At 43.1% G+C, this 22,798-nt stretch overlaps 1 protein-coding gene across 1 annotated transcript in view; it reads right to left on the bottom strand.

Annotated features, from left to right (window-relative positions):
* LOC146805481 (interleukin-1 receptor type 2-like) overlaps positions 1 to 22,798 on the bottom strand; it is a 90,213-nt gene that overhangs the window by 62,433 nt on the left and 4,982 nt on the right. Inside the window, exons 2-4 of the mRNA XM_085622743.1 lie at positions 19,873 to 20,003; positions 12,569 to 12,830; positions 7,480 to 7,660 (exon numbers count right to left, since the gene is read on the bottom strand). Coding sequence (XP_085478869.1) covers positions 7,480 to 7,660; positions 12,569 to 12,830; positions 19,873 to 19,954 — 525 coding nt within the window. The 5' untranslated portion in view covers positions 19,955 to 20,003. The remainder of the gene's footprint in view (positions 1 to 7,479; positions 7,661 to 12,568; positions 12,831 to 19,872; positions 20,004 to 22,798) is intronic.

Here is a 22,798-nt window from a genome sequence, read left to right on the forward strand (position 1 = left end):
TCAAATGTCTTAATAAAATGAGAAGCTAAATTCAGGCATCTGGGAGAAGCAGCATCAAGAAGAAAAAGCCAAGTGCTGTAGTCACAGGCATCCGAAAAAAGAAAGTCATAGTTTCACAGAAAAGGAAAATGCTTCAAGTGAATCCCTATGCCTGATGTGGTGAAGGGATACTGAGCAGGATGGGACAAAATGTTTAAAGCCAAGTTGTGGAAGAGATCATGAAGGCAAAGTGATGCTGAAGTGATACAACAACAGGTAAAAAAGACAAGCAATGTCTTGTAGGGAAGGCTGGAGGCAATGGTCAAAATAGACATAACTTATTTAATTGTGCTTTGGAATGATGTGTCCAAGTTATGGTTGTCCACCTGGCAGGACCTAATGCAGCTGGCCTATGACAAAGGGAGCGTGTTCCCTTGCATGGATTAAGTGCAGAGGCACAGGGGTGGTAGAGGCCTACCTCTACCTGCCCCATTGCGGCACGCCTGCTGTACTGAGCGTTCCCTGCCATGTCGGGGATGAATTTTCACACACAGTTCTCTCACTGAGAAAGCGAGACAACTTTAGGTGAAAATGCATGCCAAGCGGCCTGTCGCTTCATGGGGGCACATTCGGCACATGATTTTGTTTTTTTAGAAACAAACACCAAAGCAGGGCTTCATTCTGAAATACAAAAAGAAAGTCACTGATCCATAGGGAATTTTCTCCCTTCAATTAGATCTATGTTTTCATTTTCCTGCCAAAGTTCGCAACGCTTTGCATGGCAGACTAGAAATAGAATGCCTGTTGGCTTTCCCTAAATGGGGCTTGCCTCCTGAAGTACAAACAGTGGCAGCCCTGGTCTGTTGCAGATGAGTCACTGGTCAAATGTTTCAACAGTGGAGGCAGCTCCCCACTTCCAAATGAGGCGGTGATCCTCAGGTTTGGCAGAGATGGAGCTCAATCAATTTGTGATGGTCCTGCTTTTTCACCAAACCCTAAGTGACCCCAAACCCTATTATGGGAAGTTCAGAGAGTTTTAAATGGTATTTGTGCTTCCACTGAGTGCTGAAGTTTGTGACAAAATGGAGAAATGGCAGGTGAAGAGAAACTGTTCTTGTTAGCACCAGGACTATTGTGCTGTAGTCCAACGTCCCATTATTGGCTAATGACAACTTCTATTGTGTTTATTCCTTTGCAGATCATGGTAAAGCAGTGTTTTGTATGTAATACATGTTCTACAGTTGTACAAGCTACACGTTCTGGAAGCATTCTCTTGAGCATATGTATACAAATTTCATTAAATACAGTCCACAGTACAGTGTGAACATGTACATGTGTGTCAGGAATAATTTGACCAAGAGGTGTGTTTGTGTCCAATTGTCCTACTGAAATAGACAAGTAGGTGATGTCTGCTGTGTTTGTCCCCTCGGTTGAATGTTGATGCATGATCATTGGTGAGTGTCCATGAGCATTGTGTTCTGTGTGATCTAGAGCACTGGAATCAATAACATGCATGACTGTGTAATGCAATTGTTTGTGCTTGTTTGCTAAAGTCAATGATTATGCAAGATACCTGGTTTGAGCAGCGTTATGCAAGATATGCTTCAAGAATGGTGTGTATAAATCTGTTTAGTTTAGCTTAGTAAGCAGTGAAGAGTCTGAAGGGTTGCTGTCTACTGTGAAAATAAAAGCTGTACTCTCTAGAGTTTACTGTATTGGAGATTGTTCTTCAATCTTCTGGATGACAGTTTGCATAATCTTGTAACAGATACTAAATGTCACTAAATACATGGCATTAAACCACCATTACAAAATGAAAATTGGGAAAGTGCATAGAACAGAATGAAACTCATGTTACCATACAGCCATAACATCAAAAATATTATTCATAAAAATTGGAATATCATGAGGAACAATTAAAAACTCCAAAGCATCTATAGCAATTAGGGATTATGGTAGCTGAAGTTCAGAGAAAGATGTGTACCAACTGACATCAGGGCCGGACTAGCCGTAGCGGGCACAGGGCGTTTCCTGATGGGCCGGAAGGGTGGGGTCCAGTTTTACACTGGTCGGGCCATTTTTAGGTCGAGCATTCGAGACCGCTTGTATATACATTAGTATAACATTATATGTGTATGTACTTTGTGGGCTCTGGATATCAGCCCCAGGACTTGTTTTCTTCCGCTTAGGGACTTTTTTTCTGTTCAACTTCCTCTATTTAACTGTCTTGATAGAAAACGACCAGCAGATGTCAGTAAAATACCAGAATTGCTTTCTGCTTGTTCAACTGCCTCTATTTAACTGTCTTGATAGAATATGACTAGTAGAGGTCAGTGAAATACCAGAATCACTTTTGCTAGATTCCAGTCCATAGAAATTGTCTTCCACGAGCACCCATAGAAAAAAATATTTTTTTCAAATCTTGTACTTTCAGTGATATGACCACCGAAGGCCCTGATTTTTTAATGAAAAACAGAGCTTTGGACTATACCATTTCCCGCTGAAAGGCAATATTTCTCTCCATGTGTTCCCATACCTGCTGTGTCACGCAGTTTGGTGCTTACTTTCCCTCCATGTTGAAGAACAGTAGATGTTTCAGCACCCAGGCTAATGTGCTGCATAGCTAAATACATATAAGGTCCCAAAGGCGAGACCGATTGCATTGCAAATGCTTGTTGTTACTTGGGACGGTTTTGCAATCCCAGTCCAGCCCTGACTGACATGCTCATGTAGGAGAGCCTATACCGGACAATATTCAAGGATATTAAGTCGATGGATTTTTGAACATAAATCCTGCAAGACCCTGATAAGACATCCACAGTGCCACAGCATTTTATAGAAGCAGGACATTCTTGGAATCAGTGACGCTCTCAGTTCTGTGAAATTGTTAAATAATAACGGTGGGGGCAACTTTTACTCAGTGGCGGTGCATCCCTTGGGGGCGTTGGGGCGTGGCCCCCCCGCCCGTAGCTCCGTAGCTCCCTCGGCGTTTCTAAACTTAAGTAAACTGAATCAGTTTACTTAAGTTCAAAGACGCAGAGGGAGAACCAACTGACAATCATGTCAGTCAGCATGACGTCGGACCGCCCACCCCCTTCAGAGTCTGAAGGGGGTGGGCGGTCCGGCGTCATGTTGACTGACATGATTGTCAGACATGGGGCAACAGGCAGCAGCACAAGTGCGCATGAGTGGGGAAGGTGAGCAAATTTTCACCCGTGCCCAGTCATGCACACTTGTGTTTGCACTGGCTTGAGCATGCCCATTAGGAGCCCCTCGGTCTCCTAATGGGCAGGCGGCGGGCGTAGCGTAAGCTGTGCCCTCAGCCAATCCTGGCTGAGAGGGGTTGGCAGGCCCCTCCAGTGCCGTTCGTGAAGGCGCCCAGGGGAGCAGAGGTCTGAGAGGTGGCATGGACCCGTGGACCGGCTGTGAGGTAAGTTTTTTTAAAAATATTTAATTCCCCCCCGTGTGCGACCCCCCCCCCCCCCCCCCGCGAGCCGCGACTGGCATCATGATGGGTGTTGTTAGACCGCCGCACACAGTCTGTTTTAGCCCCAAACTTCTCAGCAGAGCCAGACACTTTCAAGCCTCTATGGATGCGCCGGTCTGGTTAAATTGTAAATCTTTTGCAAGATATTATGTCTCTGCAACGTTCATGGTAGCCGCAGACGTATAATATGTAGGTTGTTTTAATTTCAGAAATATTTGAGGTGTATGTCGGATATTGTTAACTGGTCAAGGGGGTCTCCCTAGTTCAGAAAGACTTGGTGCTTTGCAAAGATAAGCTTCTTCGTTCGGTTTGGCGAGCCAGGAGAGGACAAGTGAATTTACTTTACGAGAAGAGAATAGTTAGACCTTAAAAGTGTGTAATAAAATTACAAAAATCAGGTTGTTGCAACAAAGCTAAGATTATCTTCATAAAGATAAAGATACGTACACCTAGCTCCGTCCCGAGTTCACCATTTTAAACCTATAAAAATGTTGTAGCTAAAGTTGCCGAGTGAAAGGGAAATAGTGATTTGGCGATGGTGACGCAATTTGGTCAAGTAGAAAAGCCGAGATTCGACCCCGGTGGCAGGCTTAATAATGTAATCAATAGACTGCACGCAGTATATTTTTCAAGCATTATTGGTCAACGAGAGGGTCAGACATACGTCGGTCGATGAGACATGCACGTTTATCTTCGGAGTGCTGTAATGTTAGCACCCCTGGGCTTTGACAGATGCACAGATGCCAGCGATCAGTGGAGGAAGTGCGGTTGATTTGTTGTCATTGCCACATGAGCATTTTACATAAAAAGCAATAGATTGGGTTTGGAAGCATTGAGCTCTTACCCATTGCAATAATATACATATATATTAACTTAAATTTCGTAATTTTTCATCTTCAGGTTATATAATGTTTACATGTCAATTACTGAATGTTTGAATACCAGTAGTTTAATGTATACATTTTCGTGAGGGCAGGGAGGAGACATATGTGAGATATGCAATTTGACTCACAGGCGCTTCTCTCAGGCGCAGGAAGGGAGGGAGAGAGGTGGAGCAAGGCAAAGAGGCAAAGCACATTTCAAAGAGGGTTGGGTGACGAGGTATTTTGTGCATCTGATTTTTGCCCACCCTTGTGTTGCGTAATTATTCCACACACTTCAGTTGACAATTGGCTGAGTAGCGAAAGATGATGTTTTGAACGCCTAGAGCGTGGTCATAGTCCTCCAACCGCTGTCTTGTTTACAGTCGGAGATGCCAATCCTAGGGAAAAGGGGATCCCATGTCCCAGGCCCTTCCCTCCAGTGCCTGATCTTTCAACTGTTGCTCATTTAAAATTCCAGTCACAACCTGTGCTTTAATAAAGTTATTAAAGCAGTGGCGAAGCTATTACTAATTAAAGGGTCGAGTTTTTCAGGTGAGGAGGAAATTTAAAGAAAGGGCGCAAAACGAAGTGGCATGTCCAAGATCACACAGTTCTTGTCACCCGGGGAGACGAAGGCTGAACGTTGGTTCCCTGGCTCTGCCGTCTTCGTTTTAGACCATTGTGTATATCAGGTACGACGATGAAGCACCGAGATACAATGCTATTTGTTGTTATGTGTGATGTAAAAGATTAATACCAGCAATAATACCATTTAAGTAGGATTTTAGACTCCCTGGTGTAAATTGTATTTCAACTGTGACAATTGTTCTTGCTGAGTCTAACAGATACCAAGAGCACCGCAGGCCATTTGTTGTGTCCCGGGTCACGAGCATTTGTCGTAGCGGGTAAATCACAGCAAGGGGAGATGTGTGGCTGGCTCGTCTACTCTCCGTGCTCCAAGTCCACTGCACGTGTGGCAAAGTCTTTTATTAAACAGCACACTTCAGTAATGGACAGTGAATGAAAGGGAAATACAAAGGTGTGTAGGTACTCAGTGACCAAGAGTGTCTTTGTGTTATTGAGAAGTGCTGGCACTCTCCCATCAAAAGTATTGCACAACCCTCACTCAGAGAAATCTCTCATGGAAGCTGATGCATGTTTTCTACATATAGCGGGTAGCAGGCTGCGCAGTGGGGAATGAGTGGTAGGCAGGGTGTATTGTTGGGATCTTGTATGGGGGAGAGTTTTTTTGTCGTTTGTGACAGATCAGAGGGGCCTGAGGACGCGTCGCAGGACGTAGACTGCGATGAAGGAGGTGGTTGAAGATAGAGTGCTGTGGGATATGGGTGCATTTTTGGCAGGTAGATACGGTTAGCAGCCCCTTAGTATGATGGTTTTATTTAAGTTTTCTGGAGAGGTGCATGAGTGCACAGGGAGAGGATGGAGACGAACATATTATTATAAGGTCCCAAGTAGAGCAAGGGACAGAGCGATGGATACGAGATAAAGTTAAAAGCAAAAGTGAAACAGATAGGAGAAGGAAAGACACAGCGACTGATGCAGAAGGGGCACAGAGAGCAAAGGATCTAGGAGTGGTGGATAAAGGCAAAGGGGGTTAGGGGGGATGGGCACAGGGAAGAGAAAATGTACAGAGGAGTGATCCGTAAGGGCACGTGGAGAGGCAAAGACACAGAGGTGTGATGTATAAGGGCAAAGGGAGAGCAAAGACACCAAGGAGTGATATGTAAGGGGTCTGGGAGAGCAGAGACAGACAGGAGTGATATGCAAGGGCACAAGAAGAGGAAAACAAACAGAGGAGTGATATGTAGTGACACGGGGTGAGAAAAAACACACAGTAGTGATATGTAAGGGCACATGGAGAGGCAAAGGCACAGATGAGAGATATGTAAGGACGCGGACAAAGGAAAGACACACAGGAGTGAGTTGTAAGGGCACAGGGGGAGCAAAGATACAGATGAGTGATATGTAAGGGCACAGGGAGAGCAAAGACACATATACTGAATAAGCAGCTACCTATGTTATATGACATCTCTTTATTAATGTAATAACTGCACTTTCACAATTGATTTATTAACCTTCCTGCTTTCTCAAATTTGCTTGAAAATGCACCATTTGTCCACTCTTTTTTTCTGCGTAGGTTGTTCCGGCTCGCTCGCTGCGCTCGCTCGTTGCGCTCGCTCGTTGCGCTGCATTAGGACAATAATTTTACGCCCACCACTTTCAAATGTCACCAGCAGTCCCTGCTTTTACTCCAATATTATTACAGCGTAGGTATGGTGGATTTGTAAACTACAAAAACTTCATGCTGATAGGACGACCTAGAGACTGAATTTCAATTGCTGTCTTCAATATTTTCGATTCAATTTCACAAACTACAATTGGCAGAAAAGAAAGACTAGGTAGGTTACAGGAAGCAGAAACTGCTTAAAGAAAACACGTGTTCATTAAAGATAGCAATTATCAGATTGGAGTACTACAGAGCAGGTGGTGCTGGAACCTTGTACCAGATATTTATTGACAGACTCTGGGTTACAGTACGAATTGTTTGGTAATTGCTCTAATACAAGCTATTTAGTCTAAGTTCTACAACCCATTTTATTGAATGAAACATTGAATACGCTTTTTGCATCACTGTGATTTGTCATTTAAATATTCTCTTATCGAAGTGACAAGGGCCCTGAAATATGTAAAGGAATATAATTTTGAAAAATGATTATCTGTTAAGGTGTAAATCATAACATGTCTGTCGAGGAGTTAATTCACCTGAACATTTTCAGCTATGTGACTGGGTGGAAAGCCCCTTGGAAATAAGGAACTGAGAAAGACCCAGCTGTGGTGAGAGTTCAGAAGGAGAATCTGTCCCAATGATCTTGTGTAAGGATGAAGAACTTTAAATGGAATATGATGGCAGCTGCACATTTTTCTAAAAGGGAAAAGATCCCTCACCATGGTAAAATTCTTCAGGCAGAAGTTACAGGGACAGATGTACTTCTCTCACCCAACACATACATGTCCCATTGGGTTATACAACATACTTTTAAACATGTTCCACAGTGACAGTGGCTCTGGTGCCTTAGTGGGCCAATTGGCATGAAACACATTCATAAGAGTACAGAGTAAGAGTTGTACCTTGTACCACTTCAGTTTCCAGTTCGCATCCATCATGATAAAATCATTGAGGTTGGGGCAAAAAATTTGCCCGCTTGTTAAAGTGAAGACATTTTGCACATAGGCAAGTTCGGCGAAGGAGTCCGCTGGGCTTGTAACAACTGTCAGTGCAAGGACGACGTCCAAGCAGTAAGATGAGTTCCTAAAAGCAGAGATTGAATACAAGTTAAATTTCTGGTTAGAGAGTAAGAAAGCAAAAAAAAAAAATATATATATATATATATATATATATATATGTCTATGTATATCAAAAGACACCTCTGATCCACTTGGAAAAGAGCACGCACACAAAGGCTATTGGGTTCAAGGTCATTTTATTCCATAAAGCCTCCTCGGACCCGGCAAACAAGAGAGACGCGTTTCGGCTGGCGCAGCAACCTTTCTCAATCTAAATCTATGTATATATATAAATGGTAAGGAAATAATGTGATTTTAGACATTGTTTCTTATTTGTTAATGTATTCATGAAGTAGTTTACCCAGCAGGTTTAGGAATTAGGAGGACAGAAAGATCCATTTCAAGAGAGGAAGAACAGTCTCGCCATGCATTGCATGTTATGTGAAATGGGAGGAGCAAGAGGTAGCAATGCCATGAAGAGATATTTAAAAGGATGTGTGATGTGTGGTTGTTAGGTCAGGAGTGGGTTTTGGAATTTACAAATCTCTATAAGCCTGCAGCCACGGCCCGTGCAGGTAAGAGTGGTGGAGCCGGGTGAGGATGGGGGGGTATTTTGACAGACGACCACGAGGGAAAATGTATTATTTAATTTTCCTTCGTGGTCGTCTGTCAAATCATCCCACCCCGAACCCAGCCCCACTGCTCATTCCTGCATGGGCCGCGGCTATTTGCCTGATTAGGTAGATTTGTAAAATGTTTGGGAGCTTAGATCTGTCACAGTGAAGCAATCTATTAGACAATATTGACATCTCAGCAGTCAACAGTGCCTTTGAGCACAAGGTTTTCTGAACAGCTACAGGTATTTTAGCATGGTCACCTGTGACATCTCTTCCTCTCCTTTTCCAGTTCCCCTCACCTTTTCAGATGGAAAATTCCACCAACTAGATGGACATTTCTACAAAAGTGCAACTCCACGTTGAAATCTTGAAGCAAAAATGTCACTTTAATGCTCATAGGTTTACCTATCAGCAAAAAGAGCGGACACCAAATTTCCCTTTGAGGACCTTACACAGATAAGAAGGCTTATTAAACAGTTTAGATCTCTGTTGGAGCTTATTTACAAGCCCCTTGCACCACCTTGTGCTGCCATTTCATCACTTCTTTTGACGCAACAGCGGTGCTGCATTGGCTCCATATTTACATGGATGCAGATGCATCACTTTTTACAGGCTGTGTCAGTTTTTACCTGTGTAAAAATCACCTGTGCCCCCTCAAATTTTAATTTATGCAAGGTAGGCATTCTGTCGGCAATATCCTATCTTGAAACTGATGCAGTGGTATTTACCACTTTTTCTTCTTGAAGCATCTTATTTATTTATTTATTTATTTATTTACGCAACTTTTATAGCGCGACAAATACCCGAAGGTGTCTCGGCGCTGTAGAGCAACTGGAATCTATCATCAAGTCATCCTCTTACTGATTAAACAGCCATGTTTTCAAGAGCCTGCGGAAGCTCATCAGATTCGGGGCAGTTTTGATGGCTAGTGGCAAGAGGTTCCAAAGTTTTGGAGTGGCCACAAGAAAGCGCCTGTCTCCCCAGGTGACCGATCTTGTGCGTGGCACCGGGAGGAGACTGTTATTGGCCGATCTTAATTGCCTCCTAGGAGTGTACAGCTGGAAAGCTTCAACCAGGAACCTAGGTCCAATGCCATGTACAGCCTTATAAGCAATACAGAGGGCCTTAAACTTGACGCGGCTCTCCACTCTCAGCCAATGAAGCTGACGGATACCAGGAGTGGTAGATTTGCGACGAGGGATGTTGAGAAGAATCCTAGCAGCCGCATTCTGAATAGATTGCAGCTTCGTTGTGACACGCTTCTGGGAGTGTAGGAGAAGTGCATTCCCATAATCTATCCTGGAGAAGACTAGGGTAGAGACCAGGGTCTTACCAGCTGACGGCGGGAGATAAGGCAGCAGCTTCTTGATTTTTTTCAAGATGAAAAAAGACGACGACACAACCTTGTTGGTGTGGAGGTCGAAAACCAACTTATTATCAAAGATCACTCCCAGGTTTCTGGTTTTTTCTACTGGGACAGGTGGAGGGCCAAGCTTTTCTGGCCACCAACCAAAGGACCATTCAGGGGAGAGTCTTCCAAAGGTCATGATCTCGGTCTTATCCGAATTGAGGCGAAGGCAGTTCAAAGCCATCCAGCTACTAACCTCAAGCATAGCTTTCTGAAAGTTGGCTGCTACCGTGAGACCATCCTTATGGATGCCCAGCACCAGCTGGGTATCGTCTGCATACGATGTAAGCTGTATCCCATAGGCCTTTATTATCCTCGCCAAGTCCGCTACATAGATATTAAAAAGCATGGGACTTAGCGAGGAGCCTTGTGGGACTCCACAAGGGAGTGCAGAGATAGGGGAATAGAAATCTCCCAACTTTACTGTCTGGGTACGGTTTGCCAGGAACGATGAGATAAGATCCCTGGCGCAACCGTTAATCCCCAAAGCAGTGACACGGTCGACCAAGATGGCATGGTCGACCGTGTCGAAAGCTGCTGACAGATCCAGAAGGATAAGAACAGCCGCCCCTCCCTGGTCCATGATCAACCTGATCTCGTCAGAGGCCTTTATCAAGGCAGTCTCTGTTCCATGCCCTTTCCTAAACCCAAACTGCGTATCGTCGAGAAGCTGGTGAGTCTTGCCACTGGGCTGCCAATGCTTCACAATCCCCACGCCTGCCAAACCCAGGCATAGGGATGACGCATTGGCTGTGCCCAAGGGACCACACCAGCTGTAGTGACTTGATTGCAACATGCAATCAATTCACAAGGTAAGTGGGTCATCTATAGTAAGTATGTGCACTTAATGTCACAATTTGTGACATTAAGTGCTGATGTCACACATACAAGTGGGCATAATGCCCACTTATATGCACCACATCCAGAAACAATATGTTCGAGTGCAAGGTGACTTTGTCACCTTTTCATGCTTCAACACATTGGTCCCCATTCAGTAGGCGGTGTCAGTTAAACCAACGCATCGCCTCTGTATTTTGAAGCATTTTTTTATTTTACAGAATTTTACATAGCGCAAACTTGACCCGAATCGGGTATCAGAGAGCTTTATATAGCAGCAGTTGCGTTACATGAGGACACATTCATTTTTATTTATTTTTTGGGTTTTTGTTAGGCACGGGGAGATTAAATGATTTGGCCAGAATCACAGGATGTTCAGCGTCATTGCCGAGACTCGAACCCGGTACCCCAGATTCGAGGTCGACCGCCCTAGCCATTAGAGTTGCGTCAGTTTTCACGCCAACTCCGGCAAAGCACTAAAAAACCCTGCGCCATAAAATACTGGCAGCACATGAATGTTGAAAAGAATGAGGAAATGCTGGAAAACGTATAAAACTAGGCCTGGGTGGTGAACTCCGCTCCATTTGCAGAGTTTGCAAAGTTTTCTGCACTCCACGCTCCGCGGAGCTCGCGGAGCACAGAAGACTCCGCTCTGCGTAGTTTAGCGGAGTTTCTTCCCTGCTTGCACTCGCAAACAGTAAGTTTGCTAGCGCGAGCTACTGCTTGGGTAAAATTTCTACCCAAGCGGCAGGAAAAACAGCACGAACGGCAGTTCGCACTGCACTCTGCCACTTGCGGAACTATGCAGAGTTTTTTTGTAACTTCTCAGTTCCTCGTGGTAAAACTATGCCCAGGCCTGTATACATCACCACGTGTGACAGAATAAATGGTGCCTGATTGTTGAAGGATGTATTTTGTCTTATGAAATAAATCTGTGTCATATGTGCATACAAATTGCATCATATATTTAATTAAAACATATGACATGAAATATTAATGCTCAGAAATGTTGAATAGAAACGCTAAATTCATGATGCTTCAGGAGGGTAACAGTATGAGCCACATGAACGAAAGACAATTAAACATGCTGGTGGCCACAGCAGACCAGGGGCCGTATGATGGAAGTGCCCCAGGGGCACAAAAGGCATTTGCACCCGCTTTGCATGCCCTGAGGCACTTTGGTATTACAGAAGAGACCGCAGATGCTTGTGCGTCCCCTTCTGTAATCCTAATAGCGCTAATGCACGTAAAGCACCAGCGCTGTCTTCAGAGCTCATTCCCTCATTTGCATGGGAGCAAAGCCCCATACAAATGAGAGAACCCCTTTGCCTATGCGCCTGCGCCGTAATATAGATGTGGGCGCAGAGGCAAAGTAGCTGTCAAGAGAACGAACGATAGTGCACCACCTAGATGGCAGCCCTCTGGAGGGGGTGAAGGGGGTTTCATGTACACCCTAGACATCCCCTTGCAGGCGGGTACAGTCACTCACGCCACCCACCTGCAAGGATATCTCTGATCTTCCTTAAAATTGCAGGTGGAAACACGGAGTGGCTTCGAAGCAGCTGCTCCATTTTTTTACATGAATGCTCTGTCCTCAGGGCAGTGCATTCCATGTAATAAGGCGCAGTCTCCCTGTTTGTGCCAGGCACTCCTGTTTTAAGGTGCACCGGGTGCAACCAAGAAAAGTGTGTCCTTTACATAATAGGGCCGCAGGAGTCCACAGTGATAATCGGAAAGGTCTGTTCAGTTGTCCAAGAGTCAGCTTTGCAGATCACTATTGAAGAGAGAGGAAAAAGAGAGACCAAGGTACAACCTCAGTCTGTCATGGTGCCTTATATGAGCCACCAGATTAAGGGATGGCCCAGGGAGAGGGACTGGCCTCTGAGGAAAGGAGGCACTGAGAATGCAGGATGGAGGGGTTTAGTACCACAGCCAGATTCCTCCACTGTGGACCTCTACAATTTCATGACCTGTAGGACTCTTCTCAGAAACCCTGACTGCAGCTCACTGAGGTTATCCTCATTGAGTGGGTTCCTTGTTAGCATGTATAATAATAACTGATGTGCTTTACCTCAAAATGCAGTGATAGTGTCCGGTGTCCTCTATCGTTGACGGAAAGAACCAAAGACTATCATTTTTTGCCTGGATTCGAGGATCTTCTTGTGGGACCAGCGTTTGAGAATTATTTCTGTACCATGTCAGGTTGAGTGACAAGCTGGAAGCTCTGGCAGAACCCAAGAGTAGATACAGGAAAGCAGGATATCTCAGGACAGTTGGTTCTCCACTTTGGACAAAGTAGCTGTCAAAATGCATGATGCGGTTCGAACACGTTTCTAAATTAAAGACAGAAAATATTAAGGTACATCAACCTTCTCGATAAATTAACAGTAGCAAATACCAATGTACTTCATCTTAAATAAGCTGGATCCAAAGCATCTTCTCAAGGCAAGGTAAAAGCTTCAAATCAAATTATAAGTGAGTCCTTTTATGCCTGAATGACACTTTACAGTGCAGCTTATGCTCCACACAGCATGATGAACATTATAGAGAGGTAGTATGGCAATATGTTGAGGTTGATAATATCGACCTACACAACTATCACAACCACTATATCGATGACCACTACTTCGTCAAAGTAAGAACATCATTCTTCTTCTTAATTCACATCTCCTTGTCTACACTCACTTTGTGATGGAGTAGCTAGGCTGATTTAGTCGATGTTTGTCATGCAACATATCTTGTGTGGTATACTAGTGTTATATAGATAACGACATTCGTTGAAGCAGCTTATAAAAATGTGCAATCACTACATCTATCAAACAACTCATAATGGCCAATATTGAAGTCCATCGAGGGTTGAGACACCAAGGGGCATATTATCAAGCCAGGCGATAAAATTATCGCCGCTTTAGCGGCAGAAAACTGTCGCTAAAACGGCGATAATGGGCTTGATAATATGCTCTATGGAATTCCAATTGAAGCCCATGTTAGATGTGAAGGACAAATTTCAAATACGTAGGATGGGAAATTCGAGTGAAGCTGATAATTTCTACTGTTAGAAGGTTGAAAAGTACAGGAGTCGATGACATGAAATTTCTCGAATGTTCTGTGGGTTTCATTGGTGTTTACACTTTAGTCTTTGGAGCAGATTCCCTTTAGACTCTGAGGGTACAGACCTCTGCTATATTCTCATTGTATGGCTTTATGCTATGCATTGTCTTGATTTGGAAAACTTTTACTGAAGGCTCCACTATGCTGACACCTTCTTGCTTTCCCTGATTTAACTAGATTTACCTAGCTTCCAACTTTAGCTCAGGACTAGTTTAGGCGCCTTTAGATTTATTCATGCATAGAGAGTAGGATTGAAACCTGTACACTGATCATCATATTCTATGTCTTATCTTTAGTATTGCTGCAACTTAAAATCTTGTATGCCTTATGCTACTAAGACTCAATTTCATTAGGCGTTTTGGCTTACCTGTGGTGATTCTGTATCTTTACAATGTGTTCTTGAGATTCATATATATCAGTTTGGCCCTTAATTTGTAATAAAACTCATTTAACTTTACTTATCGATTCCTTGTTCTTAATGTATGGCCAAATGGGCTACACTTTAAATCAAATTGTTTGATTGATGTTAACGCTCTTTTACCTTTCAGGCAACTAAAAAAATGAATTGCAGGATTAACGGCCCAGTACTCCAGCAGCATCAATCATAAAGAGAAGATTTTCTAGTTTTTGAGCATTGAAAATGTTATTCAATTATTTGAATTTTGCTACACACGTTGGCCTTCTCTATCCATGGAGCCCTTGAGTGTATGCCATTGTAATGTGATTCTTAGTACTCTAATCTAGAGGAAATTGCCTTCTTTGAGGAATCCATTTTAATCTAATTATTTGGTGAGGTTCAAGGCTGTCTCTTAAGGGTAGCCAGGGCATGTGCTACCCCTACTTTGCATTTTGGTACTCTTGGCACTGCCCTGGCTATTCCTCATTTCGAAGTTTCAGAAATAGAAAGTAAAGAAGCTCTAGGAGCATTGTTTATTTTCTGTTGTTTGCACTCCTTGCCTACCCCAAAGAAACAATATGAATTAGGAGGTTGTTGGGGGCCTAGGGTGAAATGAGAGGTGAGTGATGTGCTCTCATCGTGGTTTAATGAATTCATGATACCTTTTTCACTACCTCTGACACTTTGGTGAATCGACATCCATGGTGATAGTACATCGGTTATATCGCAAACTATCAGGACAAAAATATTGTCCTACAAAACTATCATGGCCATGATATTGACAACCAAAATATTGTGAAGGTAGTTACATACAGGCAGGTATAGATTTATAAAATTAACTCTATATTTATGTATCTTGAGGATATACATATCATCAAGCTACATATATGTGGAGTTAAGTATAGTGAACCTATTTGTACCTACATATATTTACCTTCGCAATATTTTGGTGGTCGATGTTTAGATCACAATATATTTCTAAGACAAGATTTCGTCCACAATATTGTAGTACTATACCGTTGCATCACAGAATTCACCTCATAAAAAACTCAATAGTGCTTAAGTGATTCTTCGTATACTGTAGATTTCAAAGTCAGCTATATCATTTGTACACACCATCGGCCACAACATAAATGCGATTGTCTGACTTTGGGCCTGATTTAGAACCTGGCAGATGTATTACTCAGTCACAACAGTGACGAATATCTCGTCTGCCAAAATATAAATCCTATTATATCCTATGGGATTATATTTCCACAGACAGGATATCCATCACCATAGTGATGGAGTAACCCGTTCCCCAAGATTTTCTTCCTTTTACATATTTCAAATGGGTAACTGTACTCATTACATTACAATATTACACATACTAGCAATCTGTAAGTCGCAATTGTAAACTACAGCACTCTGATGTTCCCATGTATGCATCAAACACAATATTGTAAGAATTGATGATGGGGGTGGGAGTTAAAGCTGTCTGGTTGTAACTAAGCTTCAGTTATTATCACAGGGTCTACCTTCACCATGACTTAAGGAAAGCAGAAATGGGTAGTAAATAATAGACTGTATGAGGATCTTGATTATTGACTTAACATTTGTGATATCATGTATTATATTATACATTATCTAAGTTAGTTTTGTGTGGTTGTGAATGCCACCATTAATTGTGAATGTCGCTTTTCTAGATTTTGTGCTATTATAGCCCTATCGACTAGAAATGCTCTTAAACCATAGCTTTTTCATGAAATGTTATAGTTTGTTTTTTTAAGATGCATGGGTCTTTTAATGGTGGGGGTGAAGGGGCTGCTGCTGAGCTGTATTATTTTTGTAACACATGCAGTGGCACCAGACAACAGGGGGGACATGGAACTTTTACTTTCCTTTTCCGCACAGCTGGCTTATAATGCTTGACTTCATGGACAATCAGTAATTGCTTTCACTCGACATGTGTCCGAATGGGAGCAGATGGAAGTGAAAACAAGCACTGCTGGGAAAAAGTCTCAAATATGGAATCGTTATGTTACAAAATAGGGTCTGTAGCAAGCACGTTAACTATCAAACTATTGTAAAACGGTTCAAGCCTGTGAACAGAAATTGCACTCAAATGGCTCCATCCTTAAGCACTAGAGTGATCTTACCATAAACCAGGAGGATACAGAGAGATCTCTGTAGCAGCCTTAAAGTATCCTAAAACACAGTGGGCCCGATTCACAGAATTAATTTAAGACAAAATCCTAAACTTACTACTTTTAGTATTCACAGAATGCACTTACTACTTTTGGTATTCACAGAACGCACTTACTACTTTTGTTATTCACAGAATGGATTTACGACTACTAACTTTACCCTCCGCACTCGGGCAGTAAATTCCGGCGTTGAGTCGGAGCTTCCGACCCGGAGGCGGAGCTTCCGGCCCAGAGGTGGAGATTTCAGCCATGGCTAAATCTGACACCGGCCGGAATCCCCACCTCCGGGCCAGAAGCTCTGCCTCTGGGCCGGAAGCTCCGCCTCCGGGCCGGAATCTCCAGCCCGAGTGCGGACGTAAAGTTAGTAGTCGTAAATCCATTCTGTGAATACCAAAAGTAGTAAGTGCATTCTGTGAATACCAAAAGTAGTAAGTTTAGGATTTTGTCTTAAGTTAATTCTGTGAATCGGGCCCAGTCTGTTTGCAGATGCTTTTGACGAGATTATATTTTCACCCAAATAGATGTTTTTAACAAATCTGTGATTTTGGACACACTTAGGTAAAGGACGTGGGTATCTTTCTCGCTGTACTGGCTTGCCCTTCGGAAGGATATACGTTATTCTTCGGCTCCCTTGTCAAAGCCCAAAGCATGTTTTTAATGTCTTCTGAAGTTTGTAAAAACTGGGAGAATTGAAAAATGTTAATGGTTTTGATTTAGACTTTTTTGCCCCTTGACTGAGCAAATGGTGGGGGTGCACTGGATGGCATTAACCCTTTTCCCAGTGGGGTGGGACACTGATCTTTGCTGTGTAATACCCTTCGCCCCAGGACATAGCTTCCATTTGTGCAGCAGGTGCAGTGGCACTGGGGTCTAGAGGCCCAAGGCACCCACTGAAGCTTGATTATTGCTGTACTTCAAAGTTCAAACAGCAGCCCGGGGGCAATTCTAGGGCTGATGCCACACTAACTACAAACTACTTCCATCTTGTCACACTAGCTACAAACTGCTTCCATCCTGCCTTTTCAAAGGGGTGACGTTTTGTGTTTTTTAAAGCCCCCCTCCACTTGCTGAATAGCAATAGGAGGATTGTTTGGCTTCCCAAGAAACCCTTCACGCTCCTTGCCCAAGGGTAGGTGACTTGGGTGACTGACCCTGTGCCTTGCCCAGTAGTGAGGGGAAGCCATTTTTAGAGCTGTGAGCAACTGTTCAGGTAGGAATTAGTACAAAGACGGCCCCTGGGAGGCAATGAGCTACTCCGTCTTCTGTAACCCTGGAAATGCTTCTGGCCTGGGAGCAGTGGCAGACTGGCCTACAGGGCAATCAAGCAGCACCCGATGGGCTGGACTGACAGGTCAATGTGTGCGTTGGTTTTTTGGCTGTTTGTGGGCCTGTTTTATGATCTGCTGGGCCAGTTTTTACTGCTGAACTCCCTCATATTAAATCATTGCCTGTGGAAATCTCAGATCTATGCAGACTTCCGTACCGTGCAAAATACCTATACAAAGGCACCTTACAGATGAAAAACTGCCCCAATTGGCAAACATGGTTTACTTTTTTAGCTATCTGATTCGCTTCTTTTATTTTGGTCCCCGTGCCAATTTTCTGTCCCAGTCCAACACTGAGAAGTGAGGCAGTACAGAGCAGTAGATTGCTGCTGGATGAAATTTCATCAAATTAAGATAAAGCACCCAATGACAGAAAGGCATATGAAGCATTAACATCTAACAGGTAGAGGAGTTGGCCTAACGGCTAGGGCGGTCGACCTCGAATCTGGGGAACTGGGTTCGAGTCTCGGCAATGACGCTGAACATCCTGTGATTCTGGGCAAATCACTTCATCTCCCCGTGCCTAACAAAATAAAAATGAAAAAAAAAAACATAACTGGTGCTATGTAAAGCGCTCTGATACCCGATTCGGGTCAAGTTCGCATTATATAAAACTCTGTAAAATTAAAAAATAATTAATCAACTTTCCCGGCTGATCGACTTGTGAGTGGAGAAATTTCTGAAGGCAAAACCAATGCAATATGCAAAACTCCCAAGTTGGTCATGCCCTCCTGCCTTATAACATTCAATAATTTTGTGCAATCTGCACAAAATTTGGCACACTCAAAGCCTGCCTATGCAATACCGTTTCCGCCACGTTTGATGCAAATTGCTGATGGGGCCATAGTTATCATTTCTTTGCTAGATTCAAACAATTTACGCAACTTCTCCTTCGTCAATGATTTGGCAGTGTGTACCTAACATGTAACTCTGTCCTCAAGTTCATAAAACTCCCCTGGAAGCTGTGTTTTCTAAATTGCCATAAGAATGCAAAGACCCACAGCACTAAGGCCATACATGTGTGTGCACCTTAGATGTGGCTGCCCACTGAAACCTATGTGCGGTTATTCATACATCTTCCAGACCTTGTGGCACGGTGGATGAATGCAACCACTGCAGGGATTTGTATTTGACCTCATGGTCACAGAGTTAAATCCCTGTGGGTCCACTCAGCATTTCATGCTCCTGAGGTCGATAAAATGAGTACCATTGAGTTAGGTGAAAATAAACATTTGCAATTTCAGCATCAAGATACCCTCCTGGGTGAACATATGCTTTACAACTACATATGGTATGTGCAGCAGAGGCTGAACCTGCAGCTTCGAGCAAAATTCAAGGTTAACTGGTATATATACTTATACCATTCAGAAACTATGGGGCCTATTTACGGCCCCAGTGCATCACTCTTGCACCGCATAGCACGGTGCAAGAGCGACGCTACTCAAAAAAGAGATTAAAGCAACACAGCGCAGATTGCTGCACTGCTTTACTCTGCGCCAGGGAGGTGTTCCATGGGCATTGCGTGAAAGTTCCCATGCAACTCCCATGGTTTTTGATGCATTCCCAGATTTACCAGAACTGGTAAACCTGGGAATGAGCCAAAAAGATACGCCTCCCCAGGTGAGGGGTAACAAGGAGAAATATCTTTGTTTCTCCTCGTTACTTTCTATGTGTGCTGCATTCTGCCTTACGGGATTGATTTTGTGCAGGAATCCTGCACAAAAACAGTCCTGCCTACACCGCAGGCGCCCATGAACCATGGTGCAAGTGTGCCTGTGTTGGCACTAGACAGCAAAAATGGCGCTAGTGCAGGGACAAGAACAGGAATGCCTCATATTCTTTTAAATACGCTGCATTCCTGCCCTTGCCCTGTAATGCGTCGCTGTGTTATTTTGCCATAAATATGGCCCTAGGTCTCCCTGTTCACTGACTGAGCAGGGGTATGTGAGGCTAGAGGCTGCTTTCTCACTTATGAACTTGTTTTAAGCACTTGCAATTTATTGCAACCATTTGTGTTGCAGTTCCAGTTTATCTGTGTGTGGTCTCTGCCCAGCGTCTAAATCAATGCAAATTACTTTACCTTTACCTATTAAGTAATGTTTATCTGGGTATGGGCAGAGGCATGGATTTCCCTCCTCCTGCCAGTGTGGCTTCCTTTCCTCTTCAGTGTGGGCTTCCCCTCCTGTTATTGTGGCATCCTCCTCCCCTGTGTGAGTTACCAACTCTACCGCTCAATGTGGATTCTTCTCACCCTTCCTGTTGGTCCCTCTGGACCACTCCCTGTGTATTAAGTATTGTGAGATAATTAAGCATTATAAAGACCATGCATTTGTATGTGAGAGCAGTGATCCCTTACCTGCATTTTCCAGGCGCTGAACCCTGAAGGCAGACACACGAAGTAGCCAAAAGGCAATCACCACAGATGCTGAACGCAACATCCCCCCTCAACTCCACGTCCTATTGTCAACACAGGATGAACCACAGCACCTGCAACCAAGATGGAGGTTAAGTGTTTTGATAGCGAGGACCCATTTCAATAAACTGGGGTACACTGTGCCACAGCAGCAGGGATGTACATACCTGCCAACTCACACGGTACCACTGTGTGACACACGATATCGGCTCCCATCACATGGTCTCCCGTTGAGGAGCCAATTTCACACGGTGGCAGAGAAAATGAGCTGAAAGCCGCTGCAAATAGTGGTTTTCCAGTTCGTTTTCTGAGGCTTTGAACTGCTGATGTCCATTAAGGGGTGTGAAACCACTCAGGACATCGGCACCAGCCTCAGCCAGCTTCTTTTTTCATTTTGGGCGAAGGGGGCTTGGGGCAGGGTGGGGTTCAAAAGTTCCTCATAGGTACTTATGGCACGGGGCCCATTCAAGGCCACACCCCCTCCTCACACAATGAGATTGTTCTTCAAGTTGGCAGGTATGGATGTAGCTACAGTAGCACTGGGGCCCAGGAACTAGAGGGGACTACTGCAGACCAATTAGCAGTTGTTTTTACTATCGAACCAGAGGATGCAGACCCATCATCTTTTCTTCCCTTAGGGTATATGTCAAATCAAATCAAATGAAAATCAGCTTTATTCGGTGCAACAAATCTCCCCATAAAAGAATACTATTATAAAAACATTCCTACATTTACATTGTCATTTCTAGGTCATACAAATACAGGGAAAATAATTTTAAAATACATTTATGAGATGTTTAAAATCCATGGAGCAGTCATAAAACATGCTTAGAGGGCTAGAGGCAATAAAGCATTATCGGCAAATCAGGGGACATTACATCCAGTCTTGGGAGGTAAAGTGCTGGTGCATAAAGGTACATAGTGGTACCTAAAGTGCAAAGTGTCACATCTTAACAAGAGTACATAATTAAAAACAGTACTAGGGGTAGTCATCTAGGTTTTCATATATCAATGCAACCAGATGTGAATAATCTTTTCTTTTCCTAATTGCAAGTTGTACGAAACGAATTACAGAATTTATGATTTTCACATTTTCTAGACTACATGCAAAGTTAAAAGCATATTTATAATTAAAAAGCATATTAAATAAAAAGAGGGGTTTTAAAACTGAGTTCCGGATGACCTTGTAAAAACTACAAAAAAGAATAAAGTGCATCGTGGATTGTATAGATTTTCCGTCACATGGGCAGTTTGGCAGTTTGTGTCACCATTTTTCCACTCTGTGGAAAGCAACTAAATAGTGTAGTGTACCCATCCTTAACCTTGTTAGATAGAATCTCTGTTGTACATTTCTCACCAATATTAAATATGGCTGTAAGCCCCTCACGAGCGGTCGTTCACAATATGAAATGACGCTGTTTTTGGCTAGCAGTCCATTCTCTTTCATTTTCCATTATTTTTAAGTATTTCAACTTAAGTTCCTTTTTTACTAAACTCCTGTATAGAAAGGGGGTCTTTCCCATCAATGTCAACTTTACAGTATTTTAAGAGATTGAGAATGTACTCCAGCCATGGTATCTTCCTACTTAAATCGAGGGCTAAACAGTCCATAATTAATTCTTTTGTGAATTTTGTTTCGTTTTTTGACCAAATACCATGCCAAAAGGTGAGACCGGCAACATTTATTATATCATTTTATCACTAATATACAGGACTGATAGTTCTTTATGGATTATATAATTTGCAGTTGCTCTAGGGACTGCCAACAATCTTTTAAGAACTTATTTTCTTGAATCTGTAAGGAGACAATGTTAGATCTCCCCCAAATTGCAGCCCCATAACAGACCCCTGAGATACATTTGCTCCGGTAAAGTGCTAAGATTTCTCGGATGGGTTTATTACCTATTTTTGCTGAAAATCTAACAATGCTCTTTATAGATCTTAAAAATTTCATATTGCATAATTCGATATGGGTATTCCATGTACCATTCTTATTAAAAAGCATCCCCAAATAAGAAAAAGATGACTCTATTAATTACAACTCCACTTACGTGATGTTGTTTGTTTTTAGACCTGCTACTCCCGCATGTCATTACAAAGGTTTTCTTTAGATTTAATTTCAGATCTTACTCAGTCATGCACAGGGCGAAATTTTCTATGAGGGTTTGTGAGCCGTTCGCTGTCGTCTACGTAAAGTAGTACTGGTGTAGGGCAAGTCCCAACTTTCAGGGCATCTGCACTGAAATTTTGTAAAAAGGGGTCTACGTTGTTAACATAAAGGGAGAACAGAAGAGGCGCTAGTACACAGCCCTGTCTAATGCCACACATTACCCTAAATTCAGGTGTACATTCCCCCATTTTTCCAAACACTACCCTCGATGTTAAAAGGGTGCAAATCTGCGATAAGTATGTAATTATCTCAGTGGGTGCCCCTAGCCCTTTCAATGTTTGCCATAATTTAGAATGGTTGACTAGATCGAAAGCGCTAGTGAGGTCAACAAAACAGTGGTGTAGCGCCCCTTCCTTTGCTAGTGTATACTTCCCTATTATTAACTCTAAATTTAAACATTGTTCTACCACCCCAATACCTCTTCTGAATCCATACTGCGCATCAGTCAATATTTTTCTCTCATTGGCCCAATTTTCAAGTCTTTCCAGCATTATGCGGCCCATCAATGTTGACGTGGAGTCAAGAAGAGATATTGGGCGGTAGCAGTTGGCCTTCCCTCTATCCCCTTTTTTGAAGATCGGTACAATGATACTTTCAACCCAGGTAGCTGGTAAGAAGCTCCCAATGGTAGCATTAAAAATATTCATTAAAATTGGTATCCAGAAATCCATATTATACTTAAAAACATCTATGGGTACC

The sequence above is a fragment of the Triturus cristatus genome, chromosome 8 (assembly GCF_964204655.1).
Source record: "Triturus cristatus chromosome 8, aTriCri1.1, whole genome shotgun sequence".
In the NCBI taxonomy this organism is placed as follows: Eukaryota; Metazoa; Chordata; class Amphibia; order Caudata; family Salamandridae; genus Triturus; species Triturus cristatus.